The sequence below is a fragment of the Marmota monax genome, unplaced genomic scaffold (genome assembly GCF_021218885.2).
Source record: "Marmota monax isolate L192 unplaced genomic scaffold, Marmota_monax_Labrador192_F-V1.1 WCK01_AAM20220418_F8-fsc00030, whole genome shotgun sequence".
Lineage (NCBI taxonomy): Eukaryota > Metazoa > Chordata > Mammalia > Rodentia > Sciuridae > Marmota > Marmota monax.
The window spans coordinates 15,115,308-15,142,452 of NW_026691988.1; the positions used below are offsets into that span (position 1 = coordinate 15,115,308).

Here is a 27,145-nt window from a genome sequence, read left to right on the forward strand (position 1 = left end):
CCAGTTCAGTGTCTGTTGCAGACATTTCTCCCTTTCTTATCTCTTTGCTGCGAACCTTTTTACGTGTTCAGAGGTCTAGTGTGGATGATTTTCACAAACCTCAAACTAGCTTCCTTTTCCTAAGTTTCCTCACAAATCCGTTTTTCCTGTTAATCTCACTATCATACATCTCTGATCATGTCACATTCTTGCTCAGAAAATGCCGGGCCTGCATAGCTTGCTCACTTCAACCTCACCGTGCCTTTAGGTCTTCGCAATACTGTTCTCTCTCCCACAGGTGCTCTTTCTAGCCACTTTGTCATGCCTCCAACAGCTGTTCCTATTTCTTACAGCAAGGCCTGGCTCAAATGCAAACCATTCCTTGACTCATTCCCGGGTCTCTTCCTCACTCCATTGAGAAATATTTTTCCTATAACTTTATAAATGTATCTGTACCTACTATGTTAGTTATTACTGACTGTTGTGTCTGTAGTTTTCTTCCTCTTCATCCCTGATAAAGACTGTAACTTTTTCAAAGCAGCACCTGGATCTTTTTTTGGGCCTCACATAAATCAGACACTCAATAAATGCTGTTACTATTTGATTTATTTTTATTTTTTGTTTATAGCGTTTTCCATGAAATAGTTGTATAGCTATTTTTCATTAAATAAGTAGAAAATATGAAAATTAAAGTAGGGAACATAACAAAGAGTTGGAAATATTTCAGATTCTTGTTATGTCCACTTATTGGTCCATAAGTTTTACAAAATGACCTAAGCCAATTTGTTCATGCATAACTGTTATTGATTGCTTTACTTGTGGTTGATTATATTATATTTCAAATGCCTAAAGGTGAGGTGTGAGGAGTTTCCATTGTCTGATGCTCAGGGTGTTAGTGAAGACAAGTTTCAGACCTAATCTTGCCATGCTCATGGTGTTCACTGAATCATCAGCATGAGCAAGGAGCTCGCACACAGTTCAGACAGCCTTTTTGTAAACTTGGTAAGATGTAGCTCTCTGTTCTTTTGAAAGACATGAAGGTTTCATTTATTATTAGTTTTTTAAATTTAATTTTAAGTATATTTTAATGGTTTTAATTCTTGTTTTTTTTTTATTGGTGCATTATAATTATACATGCTAGAAGGGGTGCGTTGTTTCCTATTTGTATGTGCACATAGCATAATTTCGTTGACATGAAAGTGAATAGTAAATGCAACAATATTCTGGGCATTCCACTGCCCTCCAGTGGAATGGCCACTGAGTACCTAAACTGTGGCTACTCCAGTTGAGATGGTACTGGACATGTAAGATGCACCCTGGATTTCAAAGATTTGTGTGTTTTGTTTTTTTAGAGATAGGTTCTCACTAAGTTACCAGGCTGGCCTTGAATTTGAGATCCTCCTGTGTCAGCTTACTGAGTAACTGGGTTGTAGGCATGTACCCTTGTGCCTTGCTAGAATTTTATATTCTCTATAATCCATGGTGGGGAATGTCTAAAAAATATCTTGGTCAATCCATGCTCATTAAATAATGCTAAATTCACTGATGGGGGAATATTTCTAACATTCAAATTTTTATGCCAATTTTCAAGGCCCAGTGAAAGCACATTTCATGCATTCATTAATTAGCAAAGTTTTAGGTGTTCATGACAACAGAGAGATTTGTTTCTTCTATAGGTGCCTCTCTGGACTTGATCCTTCCAAGTGAATTGCATATGACCTTCTCCATGTGTTATCTTGGGTAGGAACAACTGCAAGACCCTTGGGGATGGTTTTACTCTGGAATCTGTGTGTGCTCCTGTGGCCATGAACACCTTTCCAGTGGTTAATGACCCTGACAGGACTTCTTAGCTACCTGCCTTCTCCTTTTGTATCTTTCAAGTGATTCCCCTTGTCCACTTTACAAAAGAAAGGTGCACCTCACCCCCTCCTGGATTCTGGCTCTGATGCATTGCTGTGAGACACTAAATGAAGGGCACTTGAGGAATGCAAAGCACAGAGCACACCCTGGGTAGTAGCTTGGCCAGTGCCTTCATGCAGCCAGGGAAAGAAAATATCTTGGTTAATCCTTTGTGCCTGGCCATTATCTGTTCATCTGGTGGTCTGTCCATCCATCTATCCTGGACCTGACATATTTCTTGTCACTGGGAGACATGTATTAACACCGTTCTTAAATAGAAAATTGAAGTCCAACTTCTGTTGTCAGAAAATAAGTCTGATTTGTCTGATTAGTTGATAGGGAGGACTAGTTTTGCCAGATAGGTAAGAGAGGAGATGTATTTTTCCTGTTAATCAAATGAGCTAACTTTGTAGTTCCTTAACAATACGCTAGAAATTACATGTTTTTAGCTGTTTAGCTTTATCATAAATATTAGTTGTTAACTTAAAAATGTACATGGATGGAGGGAAGTGTGGGCGCTAAAAATGTGGGGCAGGCAGAAGGGGGAGGTGGGTACTGAAAATGGAGAGGAGAGAAAGAGGGAAGAGACTCAGGCCAGTGGTTCTCCAGATGATGGGGAATGTTCATTTTGGCCTTTATGGTCATCTAGACTTTGTCATTATTTAATCCTCATGAGCAGGACACACTTTTTTTTTTTTCTTTAAATTCAAGAGTCCTTGAAGTCTGTAATGCCCTGAAAACTCATGCTTACATTATTAAAACTGTAATCTAATCCATGGATTACATCCATTTGATGGATTAATAATAATTTGGGAGGACTGCTCTACGGGTGATAAGTGAAGGCAGGTAGGGTATGGCTGGAGGAAGTAGGTCACTGGGGGCATTCCTTTAGCATTTATATTTTGTTCTCTGTGCTTCCTGCCCTACCCTGAACTGAGTAGCTTTGTCTCCCATGATGGTCTACCTCACCTGGGGCCCAGAGGAGTGGAGTTGGCCAACCATGGACTGAAACTCTGAAACCATGAGCCCACAGTATACATTTCCTCCTTTACATTGTTCTTGTCAGATATCTGTGTCACAGCGATGAAAATCTAATGAAAGGTCACGTTGTTCTTAAGTGCTACCTGGCAACTCTCTTACTTAGCAGCATTGAAAGGTCAGTGCTCCAACACATGTGAATTACTTTCTGGGACTTCATCTGTCTATGGGCGATTATATGGGACTAAAAATTGAAGCACTTCTAAGGAGGGAAGCCATCGTCACTCCTTTTGGTTCATTAGAGTTGTTGGCCCAGAATATTGCCACTGGATTCCACATGTGCACTCACTGATTATTCACGGTGCACTTAAAAATAAATAATTTAATTAATAAATATTTGTGTGTGCAAGCCAGTGTCATAATTATAGATGAACATGTGATTTATAGTTTATTTTTTTTTTTTTTACTTTAGCTCTCTATAAAGTAGTGGCATTCTTACATATGAATGCACAGAGATATTTGAGTACTGAAAGTATGATTCTGTTTTTTTTGGGGGGGATATTTTCTTCAAGTTTTAAAATTTCTTGGATATTTTTATTGTTTTACTGTATGGATTTATGAGGAATATCAGAGATTTCAAATAAGGGCAAACATAATAACAGAAATAAAGTAATTAACATGAGAAAAATACTGTTGAATGTTTAGCAGTCTTGTGTGGACATGTTTTGCTGCTATTTTGACAAGAAGTTGTGACCAATTCTGAAGGTCAAATCATTGGAATGTTTTTTAATATTCAAACATGTTTTCCCCATTTCATTTGCATGAAGTTTTGTACATCTAGAATTATATGCTTATGAAAGTCATTCTTTCATGAGATTTCGGTGCAGTTTGTATAATATAATAGATGTTTCTTTAATAAGAATAGCATGAGGAAGCTAATTTCATGGATTTTTTTTCATGGATTGCTTTAAACTTTTATCAATCACTGAAAAAAAATAGTTCTCTATGTTTTTTTTTTTTTTCATGACAGTGAGTTGTCATTATGACTCACTCATTTCTTCTAAATAACCCTATTTTGTTCTATGACATTTTGAGTCATTTTAATAAAAATATTCACTCTTGGGACAAAAATCCAAAATGAAGTCCTTGTGGATGCAAAATGGATGCTTTCTACCCTCACAGATTGAGCCCTTGATGTTTTTGCATTTACAACATGTACAATTTGGTTGATATCTAAAGATGTTCTTTCCAAACCTATTTTCAGAGAGAAGGTTTCCAGCAATGCCCAGATGCCTATAAAGCTTACAGACTTTTCCTCCGGGTTCATTTTTAGCAGCTCTAGAAGGTCAAAGTAAAAAACGTTCCTCTGAATTCCTATGAAATGTTTAAAAAACACAAGGTGCTTGTCAAGGAGAAAAGAGGTAGGAGGTGCATAAACTCTACCATTAGAAGATCGTCAAGAAGTAATGACTCTATCACATCCTGAAAATAATATCAAATAAATGGATCAAATACAAAAAAACAAAAAACAAACTCTCTGAACCCCATCTACTTTAGGATCACATGCTGTTGAACTTGGACTTATTTGGAATGTTTTCAGGATATCACTAAGTTTTTTTTTTTTGTACCAGGGATTGAATCCAGGTGTGCTTTAGTGCTTAGCTACATCCCCAGTCGTTTTTTTTATTTTTTATTTTGATATGGGATCTTGCTAATTTGCGGGGCTGGGCCTCTTGCCTCAGCCTCTTGAGTTGCTAGGATTACAGGTATACACTGCCCTACCCAGCTAGGATGTCTTTTAAATTTGAAGGTTTTGATTGGTAGTTTTTGCACTCTCAAAAGGCATTCTTACGGTCAGCATCCTTAGTCTTTATGGAAGTGCAAATCAGAACCATGACGTGCACTTCACAACTACTAGGATAAGTATAATTTAAAGATCAAAAAGGAAAATAAAAGGTTGATATTGAAGAAAATGGAGTGCTCACAAATTAGAAGGCAAGTGCAGAATAATACAGCTGGTATAGGAGACAAGCTTGGTGATTCCTTAAACATCTAACTGAGAAATTACCATGTAACAACTCAGCAATTCCATTTCTAGTTATATATTCCCACAGGAATGAAAAATAGGAACTCAAGACAAATGCTTGTATAACACTATTCATTTTAACATTGTTCACAATTGCTAAAAATAGAAACAACTCAAGTGTCCATCTTTATATGAATGGATAAACTGTGGAATATATGTCCAAAGGAATATTCTTCAGCCTTCAAAGGAGTGAAGTTCTGATACATACTACAGCATGGAAGACTACTGAGGGGTTAATGCTAAGTGAAATAAGCCAGACACAGAGCATAAACACTGTATGATTCCATTTGTATGAAATATGTAATATGGGTGGATACTGAGAGACAGAAAGTAGGTTTGAGGTTAGCGGGGGCTGTGGGGAATGGCAAGTTACTGCTTAATGGTGAAAGAGTTTCTGTGTGGCATGAAAAAATTTTAGAACTAGCAATGATGGTTACATAACACTTTAAATGTAATTTATGCCACTTAATGGTACACTTTAAAATGGCTAAAATCACAATTTTTTTGTTATACGGTAGTCCCTCCATTATCTGTGGTGTTCACTTTCTGTAGCTGACTAAAGTTAACTATGATCTGGAAATATTAAATGGTAAACTGTAGAGGTAAGTAATTTATGAGTTTTAAATTTCCTGCTGTTCTGCAGGGACATGAACCATCCCTTTCTTCAGCCTATCCACATTGTATACCCTACCTCCTCATTAGGTACCCAGCAGCCATCTTGGCTATCAGATTGACTTTGTGGTATCCTAGTACTTGTGTTCAAGAAACGCTGATTTTACTCCCTAAAGAGTAAGAGTAGTGATGCTGGGAATTCAGATGTGCCAAAGAGAAGCCACATAGTGATTTCTTTTAGTGAAAAGGTAAAAATGCATTACGATAGTTTAGGAGAGAGAGAATCTGGTCACCTAACTTTTATGACAGTATATTGTTCTATTTTATTATTGTGTGTAATGTCTGATTGTACCTACACTATAAATTAAAGCTTTATCATAAGTATGTATGTATAAGGCAAAAACCTAGTATACATAGGGTTTGTGACTTCAGGTACCCACTGTGGGTCTTGGACGGCATCCCTTATCAAGGGTGACCACTGGATATCTTTTAGTATAATGAAGAAAAAAAATTTATTTTTTTATACTATAACTGATTGAATTGCAAGCTTTAATGTGGTTCTGTGATGGGAAGGTGGGTAGTTTTTGCTAGGTTTGTTCTCAAGCAGAATGGACACGTTCCTCTCATGCTGAAATGATATAAATTCTTGGTGCTGTCTGGAACCTCAGGGTTCTAGATCGCCATGATTTCAGAACTGATCCGATGCTGGCTTCTGCTAGCAGGGCTTGTGTTTGCTCAAGGAAATTGATTTTTTTTCCCCCAAGAATATTTTCTTACATTTTTAAGCATGCATTTCCCTTTTTAAATGAGTCTTAAGAGTTTTCAGGATTGAAAACTTTCTGAAGTTTGGATTATCTTATCCTTACTCTTTTGACATCACTATATGTTACAGCCCTGTGTTTTCTTGAACATGCACAATTCTGTCACTATTGTCTTTTTTGTCAGGTATTGAGTGCAGAAAGTCCTTTTTCCCATCTTTGTATAAACCAGACTTTGTGTGTCCTTTAGATATATTTTAAAGTTTCCTTTATTCTGTGAAACTCTCTTTAACGCCTGACTGTCTGGAAGTGTGTTGGACGCAGCCTCTGCAGTCAGCCTGGCCCTGTACTTGCCAGGTGGGAGATGCTGGGTGTTTCTTTTAACTTCTGTCTTTGGGCTTCAGTCTTCTCCTTTGAAAGGTGGAGTTGGTTTCCTTTTCCTTCTCATGCCATTCTAACTACTTGCCCTTCGCCCAAAGAGACTATCCACTTGTATTTTGCTTCCTACAGAGTGAATTCTGTTTTAAATACAGTTTTTAGCTTAAATAACTTCAATGTATAAATGAGGGGCAAATTTACAGAAATATGATTTGAAATGATCATTATCTAACCTTGTATCTTTAGATAGTTCTGACAATTTTGAGAGCTACATTTTAATTTTTAAGTTTTTTTTTTTTTGGTACCAGGAATTGAACCCAGGGCACTTAACCACTGAGCCACATCCCCAGCCTTTTAAAATATTTTATTTAGAAGCTGGGTCTCACTAAGTTGCTTAAGGCCTTGCTTAATTGCTGAGGCTGGCTTTAAACTCAAGCTCTTCCTGCCTCAGCCTCCCGAGCTGCTTGGATTACAGGTGTGTGCCACTGTACCCAGCCATAAGGATTTTTTGATTTTCAGAGAATGCCAGATTTTGAACTAATGTAGGGAGTTAAAGTAGTCTACTTGTAAGCATTCCATCTCCTGGGTGTGTTTCTTTGTCTACATGTTCATAATACTTTACAGATTATTATAATATTTATTATTTCCATGTGTCATTTTAATACATGTCTTTTGAATCTATGAATTTGTTTTGCTCAGAGGCCCACAAATTGGGTATAAAGAAATGAGAGTGGGATGACATGAAGGGGCTTCGTAGTAGATGAATTTTGGGGGTATTTCACAGGGATTTCCCAGGAAAATAAGCAGGAGTATGTTCTGAAATGCCCTTATTGCTTCTGAAATAATCTTGACTTTCTAGGGTATGTTCAATTTCATGTTTGTGAAAGAGGCTTTAATGAAGGCAATCCAAGTTTTAAATCGTCCAACAAGACATTTCTGTTTTGGCTTAGTCGAGGCTGTTCTTTTCTGAATAGCTGCATTTTATGAAATCAGGTTAGTGCCAGCCAATTGGACACGATTAAATTGCTTCAAAAGATGTGCTAGAGCACAATGCTGGCTCTCTCATGCTAGCAGAGTCTCAGTGGTGCTGCACATGTTCCCAAGACATGTGCTTCTACAGGGGAAATGATTCCTCATTTCTCTGCCACCTTTCCGGTTTAGGATTTACATTGAGATTTGTTGCTAAGTTCTGCCAAAAGAATGCTCGATATGCACTTTGAGCTGGTGCAGTGAAAACATTTTCAAGTCGGTTTCCCTGAAGATTTATCGCGCAGTCTTGACGTTTCTGGCGTTGCTTTGCTTCTCTTACCATCCCAGCAATGAAGTTCCAGGCAAGGCCACAGGCAGACCCCTGGATCTGTATGAGCATGTCAGAAGCATTTTAAGAAGAGCCAAATATTTAGAGGAAGAATTTGGAAAAGCAGCCTTAAGGGGTTTAACACATTTTTCTCCTCCTAATTCAGTCCCGTGTTTATCCCCCTCACAGAGAAAGGTCATTACCGGGTAGGATTTGCTAGGTTTGGTTAAGGTTTGTGGAAGTGAACCGGTTTTCTAAAATCTGAGTACATTTAGGGGAGGTGGATTTGCTGTCAATTACACTCATCCATTAACTACATATCTAAATAATCTAATTACATGTAGAGGTTGTGCTGGGTGCTTACACATTTTTATTTTGGAGAAATTAAAACCACTAATTGGCTTAATAATGAGAGGTGCAGTAGCTAGAGAAGTTTTGAAGTTCTGTTTAAATTTCTAGGAAGGCCAAAGGATTGCTCAGGATAGCATGACAGAGTTTTGGTTGTTTACTACCAGTTTGCTAGTCTGATAGGCCTGGGTCAAGGCTGCTTACTTTAATTGTTGTGGTGTGTGTGTGGGTGCGGAGGGCGGGGGCATTTTATGCTTGTTCCAGACTTGTTACAACTTTACTCTTTTTTTTAAAATTTTTTTTCCCACACCAGGGGTGGAACCCAGGCGTGCTTTATCTCTGAGCTATATCCCCATCCCTTTTTCATATTCTATTTAGAGACAGGGTCTTGATGAGTTGCTCAGAGTCTTGCTAAGTTGCTGATGCTGGCTTTGAACCCATGATCCTTCTGCCTCAACCTCCCGAGATGCTGGGATTACAGGCCTGCGCCTCCATGTCCAGCACGTTTTTACTCTTAAAATTGAAAACCCACAGGCTAATTCTTGTTCTTTGATTGATTTCCTGTCCTTAGATAATAGGAGGCAGGGAAGTGTATTTGTTTGTTGGGGGAGGGGGGATACAAATGCAGGATTATTGAAATGTTAACTTTTACTTTTCTCTTTAGCTGTATTGGGAAAAGGAATATATACAGTGTTTATAAATTTTCAAAACATTCACCTTTTATGGGCAAATACTTCATTTCATATCAGCTACTGATTAATCTTCAGATGTTGATTTGTCTCTGATTTCAGAGTATTTTAGAAACATTATCTTATTAACTTCTTATAAAGATCTCTTTTTGGGGGAATCTGTTTTTAAATATGATTTCATTGTACATTTTTTTGGTTAAATGGAAAGATCTTATTTATCCTTTGATAAGATGATAGGTATTCATTTCTTTGTCTGCTCTGTGGATGAAACCTACATAGTATTGTATACTTTAATGTTTTTGAAATTAGAAAGTCAAATGCTCTAAAAAGAGGTTAAGAAAATAAAATGCTGTAATATATTTCTTTTTTAGAATTCTTTCTCATTTTATGGTTGACAATTCTTAAATGTATGTATGAATGTTATGAAATTGATTTTAATATTTAAGACTTTTTTATTCATAGGATTAAATATAATGGATATGGCAAAATTTACAAAAATAAAATTGTTTGAAGATGGTGGGACAAATAATTAGATTTTCCAAGGATCTGAATAGAGATATTTAAAATTAAATTCCTTTCAGTGAGGCCAGCATAGTGCCCTCTACAGGGTGATGTGCAGTAGTCACCTTGTACACTGATGTGATCTCAGCTTTGTCCCTGTTGGGTATGAAGGTAAAGGCTGGGACATTCAGAGTGTGTAAACAAGGCCTCTGGGTTAATAAATGGCTTATGTGTGGCATTGACCAGATAAGGTGTAAAGGCTGAGATCGGGGCTAATGCTGTCTGCATTGTCCTTTCAGCAAGAAGGTCACCCTCTCAGCACCATTGACATCAAGAAGTTTCTTAGAGAGCAGTTTCGTTTTTTGTACTAGTTGCTTTCTTTGTGTCCCATGGTCCGGCTCCGATTACCTTTATGGATCTATAAAAGGGCACTCTTTTCTGGTGTTGCTGCTCCGTCTATTCCAGGAATGACCTTTTAATTACAAACTCTCCTTGTAGAAGGGAGTCGAGATCAGAGTCATCACAAACTTGATGTGTTAGCTGTCCGTCACTATAATGAAATCCCTGAGGTATTTAACTTATAAGGGGAACAGTTTATTTTGGCTTGCAGTTTTGAAGCTTCCACTCCATGACTGAGTGGACCCATGGCTTTGGGCCTCTGTTATCAGTGCTATGCGGCAATAATAGGGAGTATGTGTCAGCAAAAACTGCCCACTCATGGCCAGGAAGCCAAGAGAGGAAGAGGAAGGGGTGTGGGGAGAATCCCACAATCCCCTTCAAGGGCCCACCTCAAGACCTCAGTACCTCCTACAAAGTCTCACCTCCCAAAAGTTCCAGCACCTCCCAGTAGCGCCAACTAAGGCTCTGACACACGGACCTTTGGGGGACTTTCAACATGCAAACCACAGCACTTTGGTGAAGTCCTAGGTGAAGTTTAATGATCCTACTGGGGTTGGTGAGAGGGTTCTAGTTCCATGTAAAGGGCAGCCCCTTCGGAATGGAGGCACAGAGGGCAGAGCACAATGGTCTTTTCTGTTTTTATTTTGTTCTCATGCCGAGGGAGTGGAACAGGCAGTACATGGACCCAGAGGCACCTAGGGCCTTCTCAGTGTTCCCGGGAGTCCTCAGACAACTTCCAGAACCAGATTATTAACTTGCAACTTTGTAGCTCGAAGCCAGCAATGACTTTCTTGCTGGTTTTAGTTGAACTTTGGAGAAAGGTGAAGAAGGTATAATTGGGAGCAAACACAAGGGTAAATGGACATTTGTTTATCTTTCTTATTTACAGTTATCCTACAATAATTACAACAGCAGTGAGCTCAACACCAGCTCTTGTCAAATGGCTTGCCTTATCTTTGCAAATCTTCACAGTACTGGGACAAGCTGGGTAGTGTTTATCCTCATTTTACAGATGAGAACCATGAGATGTTTGGATGACTAACAAGTCACAAATTAGGTGGACTGGGATGTAGGCAGTATGGTCCTAAAGTCCTTTGCTCTTTTTGTTATGCCATGTGACTTCCTGATATTTAATTTAATCTGTGTACATTTTTAGGGTTCTTTAGCTTTTTAAAGTCAATTTTATTTGGTTGGGACTTGGAACGAGAATTTGTAATCAAAACCAAAGTTGCTATATATTTTTTAAACTTCTCTGATTTGTCTACTTGCAAAATGTTTGCGTAGATCAAAATCCTTATAAGCTTATGTCAGTCTCCTAGAGGAAAATATGCTACAGAATTAACTATAAACTGTTCTCCTTTTTTTCCCCCTATAGGGTGTAGAGCCTGTATGAAAAAGGAGAAGTCTTTGAGGTCTTCAGTTTTTATTTGATAATTTTGATTTGTGTATTGAACATGCAAACATTTTAATCATGCTTGAAATTTTGCTTAAGATGCAACCTAAAGTATTGTGTAGCAGGAAGCAAGGTCTTGATTTTATCACACAAACGTGAATTTAATAGCTGGTGACAGTACACTTGGGCTTGGGAGACACAGCCAGGTCCCTTGTGCGAGGTGCTCACGTGAGCCTCCCTCTGTTGGAATCGTCGGCAGGCTCCTCTGTGATGAATCAAACCATTCTTCTATAACTGTCCATCATTGTGCCTCACCACGCTGTACTCAAGAGCCATTTAAACTTCCCAGGCTGGCAGTGAGCTCATTTAATGCACTTACCAAGGTACGGATACTCACTTTCCCCCTTTCTCTCCTTTTCTATCCCACAGATGAACACAATGATGTGCAGAAGAAAACCTTTACCAAATGGATAAATGCTCGATTTTCAAAGGTAAGTGAGACTTGCACAAACATTCTGGTGTTTCAGATGCCTCATTCGGATGGAGGAGTTCTGTTGGAAGTCCAGTGGATTTTCCCCATGAAATGTGACCTAGAAGGAATCTCTTGAGTGTGTAGATGCATTTTTTCTTCCTTTATTCTCTTCTAAAGTCTGTTCAAAGGGGAAATCTGCTGTGAACAGTTCATGCAATGCTCTTTATTTTTACCTGGTGATCTCCAGATTTCTAAGAAAGTTTGCTGCTTTCAATTCTGTGAATTTTGGGTACATTTAAGAAGTGGATATATAGTATTGGGAAAATCTTGGGTTCATTTAGCTAAAAAAGATGGTGGTTTCATTTTGCCTGGTTAAAATCAATCTATATTGTTTAGGCATTTTTCTGCCTAAATGGACAAGAATGAACAAATACTAAATACCAGTTGGTCATTAATGTTTATCTACCCTGTAGGTTCTTTTCTTGTGTCCTTCCTCATTTTTTCTCCCAAAGATCTGTTCTTTCTCAGCATTTCTAACTACTTGGAACATGATCTGGGCTTTGATCAATGTTGTCTTTAGGGGCAGAGAATGAAGTAGTGAGGAATTGGCAGTGATCTTTTCAAATTTGTTTCAAATGTGATTCTCTATTGATTACAGAAGTTGGGGTTTTGTCCACCAAGTCTAAGGTGGGCTGTCTCCAGGTTAAGTCATTGTAGGACTCTGTTTTAGCAAGATGAAAAATAAAGGTTTCTCAGAGAAGCACTAAAGTGGTCTTTTAAATTGTATGAAGCCTATTTCAATTAAGAGTAGTTTTTCAAAATTTTCTGCTTAATACATTTATAAAGGTCAGGAAAATAAACCTTTGTGTTTCTTTGGGGTAAAATAAGGATATCTTAAGGGTAACTGAAGTAGCAGCAGTTTAAAAATTGCATCACATCCCTTGAGCTGTGTGTGTTGGTATGCTCCTGTAGTTCCAGAGTTTGAGGCCAGCCTGGGCAATGGAGGGAGAACCCACTTCTTTAAAAAAAATTGCTCAACATCCTAGTATTTATGGCTGATTTCTTGATTGTGTGTTTCTTAGGTTTTGCAAGTTTTTTTTTTTTTTTGAGGGATATCTTATCTTGCCTAGGAGAATGTGAGGAATGTGAAAACTGACTTTGATGGATGAATTAAGAGTATAGTGAATGGGATTACAGAGGGGCTCATCTAATCAGTGATTACATGTCTGGGATTATGCCACAGCAGAGGGATTTTTTTTTTTTTTTGGTAAAATTTAAATAGATTCTAAAGACACAAGTAACAGAGGTGTTTAGAACTTGACATCATTGAAAATTTTTTTATCTGCACGAGAGTACATTTTGAGCACCTTAGTTTCTGCAATTCAGAGAGCCCGAATCTGAGGAGATTTCCCCCAGTGATCCCCTGAGTGCCCATGTGGGTAGGATTGCTTTTGTACCTATTTTTGAGAATGAAGAGAAGCAGACAGTTCAATCAAACATGGAAGGGTGTGTGTAAGGTGATGCGTATGACAATTGAGAATAAATGATGGAAAAAAACTTTCTTAGTGTTTGTGATAGGCCATTGACACCTTCGGAGATACACATAACACAAACTCCTGTAGTACCACAATGGTTTATTAAATGAACTTGATGTTTAAATCTGTTCATTTGTAATATAGGTGTATTATTTTGTGATACAAATGGAGGCTTTAATCCCATGTGAGTTATTTGTCCCAGGGCGGTTATAATTCTTTCCAATTTGTATCGTTTTTACTAAATGTTCTAGCTATGGAATCTGACAGAGGGGCAGAAACCTTGTTTTATATGGAGAAAAAGTATCAAGTGGGATGACCTGGAAAAGTTCAGATTATGTCTAGTAAGAAGTCAAAGTCTGGGAGGAATTTATCTAAGAAATTAGGAGGATTTGGATCTACCAAGATGGAGGGCTTGGGACAGTAACACTGAACTTCATCCCCTCTTTTCCTTCCCTCTGGCTGTCTTCAGTCCACCACTCAGCCTTCTTCCACCCTGGGGACACAGGACAGGGCCTGTCACATTCTAGGCTGGGAGCTTTTCAGGGACTCCATGCGCCTTCACCCTTGCTGAGATAGGGAAAGGATGTATTTTCCCATGATATCATTAGGTCAACCAGAAGCTGGAAAAGAGAAAATTCTGTTGAGGGTACTGAATTTTGTTTCATTTATTTTTTCTTGATATCCTAGGGTACACTGTGCTTGATTTCCAAATATATTTTTTCCTTGGGTCTGCTCCTTCCCTACGGTGTGTGCCTCTGAGTTGAGAAATCCAGACATGCATCAATGGCATCTTCTGCCATTTAGAAATTTGTTTTAAAACAGACATCTCTGTTGTCTCTGAGAATGAAAGGAATGTGAAAACCGACTTTTATCATGGGTCACTGACATCTTCAAAACCAAGTAATACAAAATCCAGTTGTACCACAACAGTTTATTAAATGAACTTGAAATATAAATTTGTACATTTGTAATCTATCTATTATTTTGTAATAATCCAAACAGACACTGTACTGATGGCATTATCTGCCATTTAGAAATTTGTCTTTTTTTTTTTTTTTTTTGGTGCTGGGATTGAACTCAGGGGCACTCGACCACTGAGCCACATCTCTATCCCTATTTTGTATTTTATTTAGTGACTGAGTTGCTTAGTGCCTTGCTTTTGCTGAGGCTGGCTTTGGACTCACAATCCTCCTGTCTTAGCTTCCCCAGCTGCTGGGATCACAGGCGTGTGCCACCATGGCTGGCTAGACATTTCCTTTCTAGTCCTCTCTGCATCCAAAGTCTCAATTGAACACCAAATTTTGTTAATTTCAGCGTTTTTTTCCCCTGATACTGGGAATTGAACCCAGGGACACTTAACCACTGTGCCACAGCCCCAGCCCTTAAAAAAAAATTTATTTAAAGACAGGATCTTTTTTTTTTTTTTCCCTTGCTGATTGGACTTTATTTATTTACTTACTTATTTAATTATTTATTTTATTGATTTTTTAAAAATAAATGATAGAATGCATTACAATTGTTATTACACATATACAGCACAATTTTTCATATCTCTGGTTGTATATAAAGTATGTTGACACCAATTTGTGACAGGGTCTTACTGCGTTGCTTAGGCCCTTGCCAAGTTGCTGAGGTTGGCTTTGAGCTCTCGATTCTCCTGCCTCTGCCTCTCGAGCCTCTGGGGTTACAGGTGTGCATACCACCATGCCTGGGAACCTCTCTCCATGTTTACTGACACTTCCTTTTCGATGTTGCTATTATCTTCCATAGAAAAATTTATGAATGACTGTAAAATGGGCAAAAACGATTAGTGGTTATCCTGTCTGACTGAACCATCTGAGTTATCTCTGCCTTTCATTGTTTTTGAACAACATCACAACTTGGTAGATTGTAGAAAATAGATACTAATGCAGAAGATTCTTATCCATAGAATGCACGGTGGCTGAAATGCAAATGATTATTGCCCCTTGGATAGACCAGTTTTTGCATCTTTTGTAAATTTATTTCAGTTTTCCTTTTTTGACTGGGTGCATGTGGTTCTTTGAGTTGTCCTTGAACTGTTGATAACACCTTAGTGGTTTCCTCCTTGATTAATGAGTTAAGTAATGTCTTTGACATAGGCTGATGTTACACTTTTTGGAGAGCTATGACTTGACCTTTTTTGGAAAATTATCTTCATACCCTCAGACCACACTGTGATCATCTGCTAACTAGTTCTTCCTTTCCACATTTTACCTTTTCATCCTCCTTTTCTAGTTTAGGCAGAGTAGTTGGAGTGATCTCAAAGGGAAAAGCTAATCACCTCTTTTTCTTCTGCAAGATCTTTCATTGCCTGCTCATTGTTCTTCTTTTAAAAAGAAACTTTGAAAGCTGAAATTGTATATACTTAAGACAATACAGTGTGATGTCTTCATCTTCATTGGCTGTTAACGCCCTAAATACATGCCCGATCTACACCTGACTTCATTTTGCTTTATTCTTGCTCCTTCATGATATGTTCGCACATGATCTGTGCTGCAGCCCGAGGACCATCCCTGGCCTTTGAGCATGCTTCTTCCTCCAACTTCCTCTTTTCCTGGCCAACTCCTGGTCCTTCTTTTTGCCTGGGCTTAAATGTCACTTCCTTAGGGATATCTTTTCTGAGCTCACACACTGGTAGATAATGCTCAGGACTCTCAGAGTGTTATCCTTTGATGCACTTAATAGTTATAATTTAAATAATTGCAGGTTTCTTCCCCCAGAGAGTGGGACTGTTTTGTTTACTGGTATAACTTTTGGTATTTAGTAAATACCCAGTGAGTATTTATCAGCTTAATAAATCAATGAGTGACATTGACATAAACATACATTTAAAATGTCTAGTAATATATATATAAACCACCTGAGGATGGTTGTATTGGAAAGAGACAGAATTTGTTAAGTAACTGGATTTAATATGTGCCATTCTTTTTCAGTTAGGTATGATTCTTCACTACCTACTAAATTCACAGTAAAAAAAAAATGAGGATTAAAGCTTAACAACGGGATTAGTTCATCCCTTGATAAAAGATTTGAAAAAGGCTTTGAGAATACTGAATAATATAGGTCTAATATCATCTTTTGATTTTTAGCAGTATCTGGATACCTGTCTGTAGAAATGCAAATCCTCGTTAATATGTTGCTGAGTGCATATCACAATGCACTGGAGTGCATTCAAACTCACGATGCTTCAGAGTTTGAATTTCCTGGGAAGTAATACAGAATAGAGTAAATTATGGTTTGGTGAGTTTGAAAAGTTATGAAGAACTCAGAAGAAAATTATTATTTATAAAGAAGAAAAGAGTTAGGAAATTTAACCCTTATTTGTGGACATGCTGCTCATTTATTTATGGCCTCAAGCTAAATGTTAGCCACATTTTTCAGGTCTTTATTTTTATTCTTTTAGCCATAAAACATACATGGTCATTAATTACCTACTCATATTGCCAAGAAATATTGGGCATTGCTGTGAGGCATATGGGAGATTATAATTACTTAGGAATTCTAAATAAAAATCCTATGAGTGATCCCTAACTTGTGCTAATCCTGGTCTGTGCTACATATTTTAAGACAGAAATGAAGAAAAAAAAATTGGCTCATAAAGCCCACTTGGTACCACGGAATAGCATATAAAACTCGAGTGTTTTGTTCCTCTGATTTCAACAGCCTCTGGTTCATAAGCAGATTGGTGTCCCAAGAGAGGCAGTGAGGGCCTCTTGCTTTGCAGTTGGGAAATTTGTTATGACTTTGAGCCTGGATTTTCTTTGGCGGACTTTCAGAGCTGCTCATCTGGCAGAGATGAGAACATACACATTGCAGAAGCTCTTTTATCAGTTTGGTGAAACGATTTTCAAAAGAGGCTTAACAAACCAAGGTTAGGGAGAGAATGTACAAACTTTTTTTAAAACCCTGAACTTTTGCTTGAGCAAATTTCTGCCCTTTTTTTTTCTAAGACATAGACGAGCCAAGTTTTCATACCTTACAACCCAAACTTGAAATTTACGTGGACAGAACCTGAGAGAGGAAATCTTTGAAGCCTTTTTTTTGTGGATTTCAATGTGAAGAGCTATTCAGATATTTTTTTTTTTGGGGGGGGGACAGTGTTATTACTGTCTACTTTTTTCCTGTTTGAAGCTGATGATCACAAAAGCAGGAGTGGAAAAGTCATAGAGGGATATTTGTGGAGGGTGTGCACTAAAAGTAGCCCCAGACATTTTTTCCACTCATAGATGTTCATTTTAGCATTGCAAAGGAGACTGTGCAGGCCTCTTTGTGTGATGATAAGTAGCATCTGTTGTAGGTGTTTGAGCATGAACAGGTTCACACTGGGTCTGTCACTGGTTTAGTTTATAAATATGTGCATAGCAGCTCAACTAATTGTTTCAGGAGCTCTGCCCATTCAAGTGGTTCCTTAAAAAGAAATTCCAATTTAATAATTTATGTTTATTCACTCTATTCATTAATACCTCTAAGAAGCAAATAGTAAAATGTATTTCATATTCTTAAATACAAGCTTTCAGACATTTTAGCCATTATTAAGTAAGCTTTTATGGGTTTGTTTTAATTCCATTTAATTTTTTTTTAAAATTTGATCTTTGTTTCAAAATTATATTTGCAAAATGAGTTCATCTGGTTTAACTAAAACAACATAAATATTGTTTAATATGCTGTGTTTTATGCATATTCAATACTTAATAAATGATTTTGACAGATCCTATTGGTATTTGTAATTGTGAAAACAAATTTGGTAGTATCTGTTGAGTCAGTCTTTGTAATTGATGATCAATTTTGGGATTTACAAAATCTTCTAGTTTTTAAATTTTATTTACTCTTATTCTATATGACAGCAGAGTGCAATTCAATTCATATTATACAAATAGAGCACAATTTTTCATGTTTCTGGTTGAACACAAAGTATATTCACACCATTTGTGTCTTCATACATGTTCTTAGGGTAATGATGTCCATCTCATTCCACTGTCTTTCCTTCTCCCATGCCCCCTCCCTTCCTCTCCCTCTCTTTTGTCCTATCTAAAGTTCGTCTGTTCCCCCCCCCCCCAGGCTCCCTGAACCATCCCCATTATGAATCAGCATCCTTATATTAGAGAAGACATTTGGCATTTGGTGTTTTGAGATTGGCTTGCTTCACTTAGCGTTATTTTCTCCAACTCCATCCATTTACCTGCAAATGCCATGACTTAATTCTCTTTTAATGTTGAGTAATATTCCATTGTGTGTATATACCACATTTTATTTATCCATTCATCTACTGAAGGGCATCTAGGTTGGATCCACAATTCAGCTTTTGTGAATTGTGCTGCTATAAATGCTGATATAGCTGTGTTCCTGTACTATGCTGTTTTTAAATCCTTTGGGTATAAACCTAGAAGTGGGATAGCTGGGTCAAATAGTGGTTCCATTCCCAGTTTTCCAAGGAATCTCCATTTTGCTTTCTAGATTGGCTGCACCAATTTGCAGTTCCACCAGCAATGTAGAGTGTGCCCCTTTCCTCACATCCTTGCCAACACTTATTGTTGCTTGTATTTTTTGTATGTGTGTGTTTGTTTTTTGGTACTGGGGATTGAACCCAGGAACATTCATTCTCCTCTGATGTACATCCCTACTCTCCCCACCTGGGCTTTTTTTTTTTTTTTTTTTTAAATCAGGATCTTTCTCAGTTGCTGAGGCTGGTCTCAAAATTGTGATCCTCCTGCCTCAGATATTGAGTAGCTGGGGTTACATGTGTGTTGGAATTGATCTGCCGAGAGGAAATGACATTTCATCCTTGACCTGGGTGTGGGAGGGAAGAGACACCTACCGTGTGCTTTTCTGTTCAGCCTAATGGCACCATGTGACCTCACTACCTACAGCTTTTAAGGGTGGGCCCCGATGGTTCAGTGCAGTTAGGCCTAAGCAAGAGTGGCAGTGGAAGGGGAAGATTGCTGATGAGGCAGCTTTCTTGAGAGAAAGGAAGCACTTGCCATCTGTTACACAGAGCAAGAGGACTGGATCCATCTTCAGCTGTACCTGGCCTAGGAAGCCTGTGGCTCAGGCTTGATGATACATAGGTAGTTACCCACACTATGAAGGGAGTTGAATCTGGGGAAAGCCAACATTGTTAGTTTTGTTGTTATTATCTGTTGGGGAAATAAAAAAATCCTGCCAACAGTTCTTCATACCAATATAGGATACAGGGAAAGCACAAATTTATTTTTAAGTATGGATATCAAATAGGTATATGCAGGCAGTTAGCAGAATCAAGTCCAGACAGAATTGCACACAAAAACACCGTCAAGTAAAACAAAGCACAATGAACACTTGTTTCCTTGAGAGACAAATCAATGGATGCTCCTAGGGATGGTCTCCTGTCCACCTCTGAGCCACTTCTGTGTTTACCTTGAATTTAAAACTAGATAAAGGACTTAATTTAGTTCCTGACTAGAATGTTGAGCCTATTATGTTTTGGAGGAGACAGATGCCTGAAGAAGAGGAAAGGGGCAGACCAGCTGCCCCTCCTTTATGAGCTGTATTACTTACATAGTTTGACTATGGACCTTGTAGGGTATGCATATGGAGTTGGGGCCTGTGACCTCATTATTTGTTCCTAGAGTAGGTAAGTGGTCCCTGTCTCTACCCTCCAGGTGTCTGGGTCCCACACATACTTCCTTATCATCTCATTTTTTAAAAATCATGCCTATAGTTAGTTCTCTTTTCAAAATCAAGGTAAAGCGTCTATTACTTGTCTGTATTTATGATTCCCTGAAAGGTATTTTTTGGTTTCAAGGGTGTTTCATACATTCATTTGATTTCAGTGGATACTGGAAGTCACTGCTTGGTGATTAAGCGGGCACTGGTCTGTGATGGCCTGAGCCACCTGTTTTGCTTGTCTTTCTCTGTCTTCCTTTTCTTTTCTCTCTCCCTGCTTCCAAGTGAGCTGACCTCCGAGCTTCTTAGTGGAATCTTTTTCATTTCTGGATTGAATCCAGGGTCTTGTGCATGCAAGGCAAGCACTCTACCAACTGAGCTATAGCTCCAGCCCTCTTTTTTGTTTCTTAAGAGTTTATACTGACTGGCATCTTGAATTCTCAGAGTGAATGGCTCCCGCCCTGGATTCCCTTACTTTGACTTGGTGCCCCTTGATGGTGCTGCTCTGTTGGTGTCTTTATGATCTCTTTAGGCCTCACCCAGGACCCTCATTTTGTTTCCGTTGTTTTCTCAGTTGGAAACAGCACTGCTCTCACTCTTTCACCATGAACTCGAGTCATAGACGTGGATACTGAGGATCACACACACCTTCATTTCACTGAGATAGCCGCATATTTGGTAGTTGAGACCAACCAATTACCATTTTGCTTAACCTTGACTAGAGACACCATTTTTTTTTTTTTAAAAAGCTAATACTTACTTTTTACAGTATCTGTGTCTAATATATAGACACTGTAATAAAACAGGTATTAGAAGAAATTCAAAGAGAAACTTTTCAACTACTTTTAACTCTGCCGAAAAAAACACATCATTTTGTTGTAAAATTCTTTAAAAATATATTTAAGTATAAATGTATTGTAGTTAATTTAGGTGACCATACATAGTACTTGATGGAGCATTATGAATTTTTAAGAAGGTGAAAAGTTACAGGAACCAAGAAGAGTGCTTTATTTATATTAGTTTTGAGATTAGAAATTTATAAGTTCTGGTTTGAAAATAGTGGGAAACAGGGGCTGGGGTTGTGGCTCAGTGGTAGAGCACTTGCCTAGCACGCGTGAGGCACTGGGTTCGATCCTCAGCACCACATTAAAAAAAACTAAATAAACAAAGGTATTGTGTCCATCTACAATTAAAAAATTAAAAAAAATATATATTGGGAAATTTTTAATTCTTTCTTTTTGAATTTTTAAATTCACCAATTCCTTGGAAAAAGTAAATGAGAGAAAGAAAGGTGGGAGGGGGAGGGAGATAAAGAGAGAAGCTATGAAATTTTCAATTTGTTATCAGATACTGGGGTATTTTTCTTGGATTGATCAAAAGAATGCAAATATATCATTGTTTGTACATTCTCTCTACATATTGTGTGTGTAAGTGTGCCATATACATGTGTATGTATGCCACATACATATATGCTTGCATAGACAGAGGATAGTGGGAATACTAGCAATTGCATGGACTGGCTTAAATCACCTTTTGAGAAAACCTGTCTTTATTCTTCTTATCGTACACAAATAGTTATAACTTGATTATTTATAATAGGTTTAGATATGTCCTAGAACAGATTCTGTCTTGATACTGTATCTGTCACTGTGCACAATTTTGGCAGGACCTACTGGTTCCCTAGTCCGCCCATTGTGCTCACCCTGTTGCCTTGGTGCTGTTTGTGTTTACATCTGTTCAGACTCCAAGGGCCTTGAAGGCGAGGTCTGCATCTGTCAGCCTGGCTCCTCCGCCTCAGCAAAGTGCTCAGCAGAGCACAGGCTGACGGACCTTCCAAATGGAAAACCCAAGTCTCAGTTTCATCTCGGTTTGTTTATTGTTGCTACAAATAATTTGCATCTCATCCAAACTGTACTTACTAAATATTACTTTCTTATTCAATCTTTTACAGATATTTTTCCTATTGCTACAACTATTGAGGCTGACAAACTTGACCTACCATGAAAATAATTGTGATTGGGAGTAGCATTGGAGAAGGGGAAGAATAATACAGTGTCAGATCAGAGACAGGGTGTGGCCCAGATCTCACAGGATCTTTTATTTGCAAGTTTGGTTGTATTTTCCCATAACAGTACTCCATTAGGTTAAAGTACAGAGATGATATGATGTGTTCTGCACCTTGAAAGTAGAATCACTCCAGCTCTTAAATGAAAACAAAGAGATCACTTAGGTTGTGCTGGAGTTCAGGCAGGAGAGAATGGTGGTGTGCAGCTATTCCCCTTCTAGGTCTATTCCCTAAAGACCTAAAAAGAGCATGCTACAGGGACACTGCTACATCGATGTTCATAGCAGCACAATTCACAATAGCAAGACTGTGGAACCAACCTAGATGCCCTTCAATAGACGAATGGATAAAAAAAAATGTGGCATTTATACACAATGGAGTATTACTCTGCATTAAAAAATGACAAAATCATAGAATTTGCAGGGAAATGGATGGCATTAGAGCAGATTATGCTAAGTGAAGCTAGCCAGTCCCTAAAAAACAAATGCCAAATGTCTTCTTTGATATAAGGAGAGTAACTAAGAACAGAGTAGGGACGAAGAGCATGAGGAGAAGATTAACATTAAACTGGGATGAGAGGTGAGAGGGAAATGGAGAGAGAAGGGAAATTGCATGGAAATGGAAGGAGACCCTCAGGGTTATACAAAATTTCATACAAGAGGAAGTGAGGGGAAAGGGGAAAATAATACAAGGGGGAGAAATGAATGACAGTAGAGGGGGTAGAGAGAGAAGAGGGGAGGGGAGGGGAGGGGGGATAGTAGAGGATAGGAAAGGCAGCAGAACACAACAGACACTAGTATGGCAATATGTAAATCAATGGATGTGTAACTGATGTGATTCTGCAATTTGTATACGGGGTAAAAATGGGAGTTCATAACCCACTTGAATCAAAGTGTGAAATATGATATATCAAGAACTATGTAATATTTTGAACAACCAACAATAAAAAAATTTAAAAAAAAAAGAGAATGGTGGTGTGGAGTGAAGTTGAAGCAGTATGATGATGGGAAGGGCCATGCCTGTATGTATTTTTGGAGGTAGGAGGACAGGGATGGGGATGGGTTAGAGGGGAACTGAGTGCAAGGGAAGGAGCTCGGAATGATGCTGTTGATGTTGATCTGAGCAAATATGAAGACTGAGCTGTGGTAGTGGGAAGGGGCTTGTGATTGATAGTGTTGTCTGGTGTGTGTGTGTGTGTGTGTGTGTGTCCCATCCACAGAGTCCACCAGCTCCTCAAGGGTCCCACTCTTGACTCCTGCTATCTTTCCTATATATGTGGTTCTGCCCTTATGCAATGATTGCTTCTCAGTTGCCCTGTGACCTGGTGTGCCTGGAGACAAGATTCATTTGTCTGGTGTGATGTTCTAGGAAATTATAAATATAGTACCAGGAGAGTTGACATATAAACTTCTTTTGAAAAAACTGGAAGTTCTGCCAACAGTGAACCTGGGTTCCCACGGGAGCACGCATGGTTGGATCTGGGCACTCGCTGCCACCTTCAGCCTTCAGGGCTGCTGATTCTCCAGGTGTGATTGGGGAGCATTGGATTCCTGTCACTCAGTGGGTGACAGATCCCCTCCCTTCTCCCTTTGCATTGCAATGACAGTTTGCTTCTTTGCTCTGACACTCTAACAGTATTAATCTGGTCCCCTCTTGTCAAATTGGTGTTAGAACTTCTGTTAGTGGAGTGCAAAGAACTGGGCACAGCGGTATGACAGTTGTGGGCAGCCAAGACTGACACGCCAGGATGGTAGCCATTGTCATCTGGCCTGGTATCGTGTAACCTTGAATTTTTTTTTTTTTTTTTAAAGCTAAATGCAACCCAAACCTTATCTTTCCTCCAGGTACAAGTTCATTTGTACTACTTTGTGTTTATTGGAAAACTATGGAAACCCTGTGTTGTGAATGAGGACAGAGACTTGAACTTGGCACTTCTAAAGGGCCAAACACAAAGGAGGCATTCACTAAATATTTTTCCTATTGAATTATTAAACTGTATTCTTTCTGTCAGAGAAATCTCTGCAAATAATTCTGTACAAAGAGTAAAAAATCTTAATGAGAGGTTAACTGTTAGGATGAATCCATTTTTATTTTTATTAGAAGATGACTTCTGACATTTCTAGACTTTCTCCTAGAGTAGATCCCATGTTTAGAACCTTAGCACCAAACATGCTTTAAAGTGGTGTATTGAGAACAAAACAAAGAGCAAAACAACTTTCTTTGGATTCATGTCATGCAATATATGTCTTGTTGCCCTCTTTGAGAAGTTGTCAAATATATCCACCCCAACCCCAGTGATTAAATATTTCCTCCTCTGTATGTCACAGTTGTATGCCCTCATTATTTCAGTGGGAATATAGCATGGATGTTGAGAATGTAGATTTGGAACCAGATTTTATGGTATCAGATCCTGGTTCTGCCTCTCACTTCTGGTTCTGCTTCTCACCTGCTATGTCTTTTTTTTTGGGGGGGGGGCAGGAGGACTGGGGATTAAATCTGGGGGTGCTTAACCACTGAGCCACCTTCCTGGCTCTTTTAAAATTTTTATTTAGAGACAAGGCCTCACTAAGTTGCTTAGGACCTAAGTTGCTGAGTCTGGCTGTGAACTCGCCATCCCCCTGCCTCAGCTTCCTGAGCTCCTGGGATTACAGGTGTGCGCCACCGTGCCTGCCTCACTTGTTATGTCCTTTTATGTCTCATTTTTCCTCACCTATAAATTGGGGATACTGATGGTATTTACCTTCAAGCACTACTATAAAGAAATAATACATGTAAAATATATCTATATCTCTGTAAATCTTTTAGAACATATCTGATATACAGAGAGTACTGGCTGTTATTGTCTGTGAGCATTTCACTCTTCTCTTGTATGGCCCATCAGTTAAGAACAGTCTTTACATTTTTAGGTCATTGCAAAGACATAGGGAAATTATATGAAGTTCAAATTTTAGTGTTTGTGAAACATAGTAGTTATTCCCTTTGGTTCATTTGTTGATATATTGCCTGCAGCAGCTTTCACATCGCCACCACAGGGTCGAGCAGTTTGACAGGGGCCACCTGACCAGCTGAGCCTGAATTATGTGCTCTCTTGTGCTTTACAAAGGAGCATTTTTGATCCCTGTGTAGAGCACAGACACTGAATTATCATGCTTATTCAGGTGTCAGTCTCAGGGCTGTTGATGGCACTTGACCTTTGTCATAGGCTGGTCCTTTCCATTCTTCCATGCCCATTGCTAAGTTGTAATTGTCAGGAATATGTCATATTTTGTGGTATTTGTATTTGTGCATGGTAAGTGTGACTGTATGTTTTAAGTGAATTTTTTTTTTTTTTTTTTTTTTTGTGTGTGTGTGTGGTGCTGGGGATTGAACTCAGGGCCTTGTGCATGTGAGGCAAGCACTCTACCAACTGAGCTATATCCCCAGCCCTAAGTATAAGTTCTGAACCACAGTTTCCAATGTGATCCCTGAATGAGCCCAGGCACCTTTCTGCACCCTATTCAGTGGGGAGGTTCACACATTCTGCTGCAGTCTGGCTGGGCACGAATAATCGAGATGCTGTGGCTCTCAGCACATTCAGTCTCCCCTCATCTACCATCCTGCGGGTGTCCTTCTTTGGGAACTGGGTAGCAGTGTATAGCAATAACATCCTCGCTTTTGTTTGGGGAGTGCAGGGAGAAGGGGACACTTGCACAAGACATTTCTTATGGATTACCATCAAATGTTTATTTGAAATTTAGAAACAGAGGAAATGGAGCTCTTGTTATTCACTGTATGGGTGTGCATGTATGTGTGTGCTTAAAGAAGAAAGGGCTTTGGTTGCCCTTGTATGAATGATTCACTTCTACCTGGATTGTGTCTTCCTAATCTTTGTTTCAACAGATTGTTCCTCAAGTAGCCTTTCTTAAACTTATTTCTCAGTAAGCAAATCAATGAACTGGACCAAAAAAATCATCCCATTTAGAAAAATTAATGCCACCTCTTAGAAGTCCTACTCTGTCATACCTGTTGATCTTTTAGAAGAACCATGTTGGTTTGCAGCTGTATTACACCTGGCCCATGGTTGGTGCCTAGAGCACAGGTGTGCTGTTGTGTGGTAATGTGAATTGGTTTTGAAAAGGATATGTGCCTGCAGACCATCATATTCATGAATTCAGGGGTTGGAAGATCTTTGTCTATGAATTGATAGTAACATGTTCCCATGTTCAGGGCCTGGTTTTATATTTGTATCTAGGATGAAGAAATGCTTATTTTTTTAAAAGTCCTTTCAGTACTTATTGAAGTTTTATGGCCCTTCATAATAGTAAAAATTGCTTAAGTTATACTTGTGGTATAAATGATAATATTGACCATTGATTAGACAACTGTTATCCTAGTTTTTAACAGATAAACGAATAGATGCAGAAGGGCCACGTAATTTGCCTAAAGTTCCACAATGAGTCAAAGGCTTCTTGTGTACAGATATGTTCATTGATGGACATCCATAATTAGTTATAATATGGATAAATATTTGCATTTACTTTTTTTATACTATGCTGTTTTATATTATTTTGTTCATTTTTTTTTTTTTTTGAAAATGGGGTGTGGATTGGAGAGGGTTAATTGCTGCCTGGGTATTCCTTACCTAACCTGGCCATAGTATTTCCTAAGGTCCTAAGACCAGATAACCACATTCTTCTCTCCTGTGCACTTTACCTGTATTCTTATCTTTCTGTTGTGTCTAAGACTTGAAAGGAAACTTAGCTCTTTGACGGCTAACTTGCTGAATTGTGCCATGGACAGGTGGAAGATGAGGTCCACGCCTGCCCTTTGATTTTACTGAGAGCAGGTAGAAAGGCTTCTTTGTTTCAAAAATTTCCCTGTGCTTTGCTTTCTGAAGCACCGCCTCTGGAATGTGACATCCTGTGTGTGCCAGACACCATCACTGCCCACCACAGTGGCAGCTTAGAGTAGAAAATCAGCTTTGTTTTAGATACACCCGAGTGACAGTTTATTCTTTACAGATTCTGTGGTAAAAATGTAGCCATACTTTCCCTCTTGTAAAGTATAGGAGCTCGGGGAAAGGCACATGTTGAAAATCATTAGTTGACCAAATA

The 27,145-nt window shown here is 38.6% G+C and overlaps 1 protein-coding gene across 7 annotated transcripts in view; it reads left to right on the forward strand.

The window, feature by feature from the left end:
- Utrn (utrophin) overlaps nucleotides 1-27,145 on the forward strand; it is a 513,444-nt gene that overhangs the window by 96,606 nt on the left and 389,693 nt on the right. For all 7 annotated transcript variants that reach the window (XM_046450838.2, XM_046450847.2, XM_046450858.2 and 4 more), the window contains one exon: nucleotides 11,747-11,808. In XM_046450838.2, coding sequence (XP_046306794.1) covers nucleotides 11,747-11,808 — 62 coding nt within the window. The remainder of the gene's footprint in view (nucleotides 1-11,746; nucleotides 11,809-27,145) is intronic.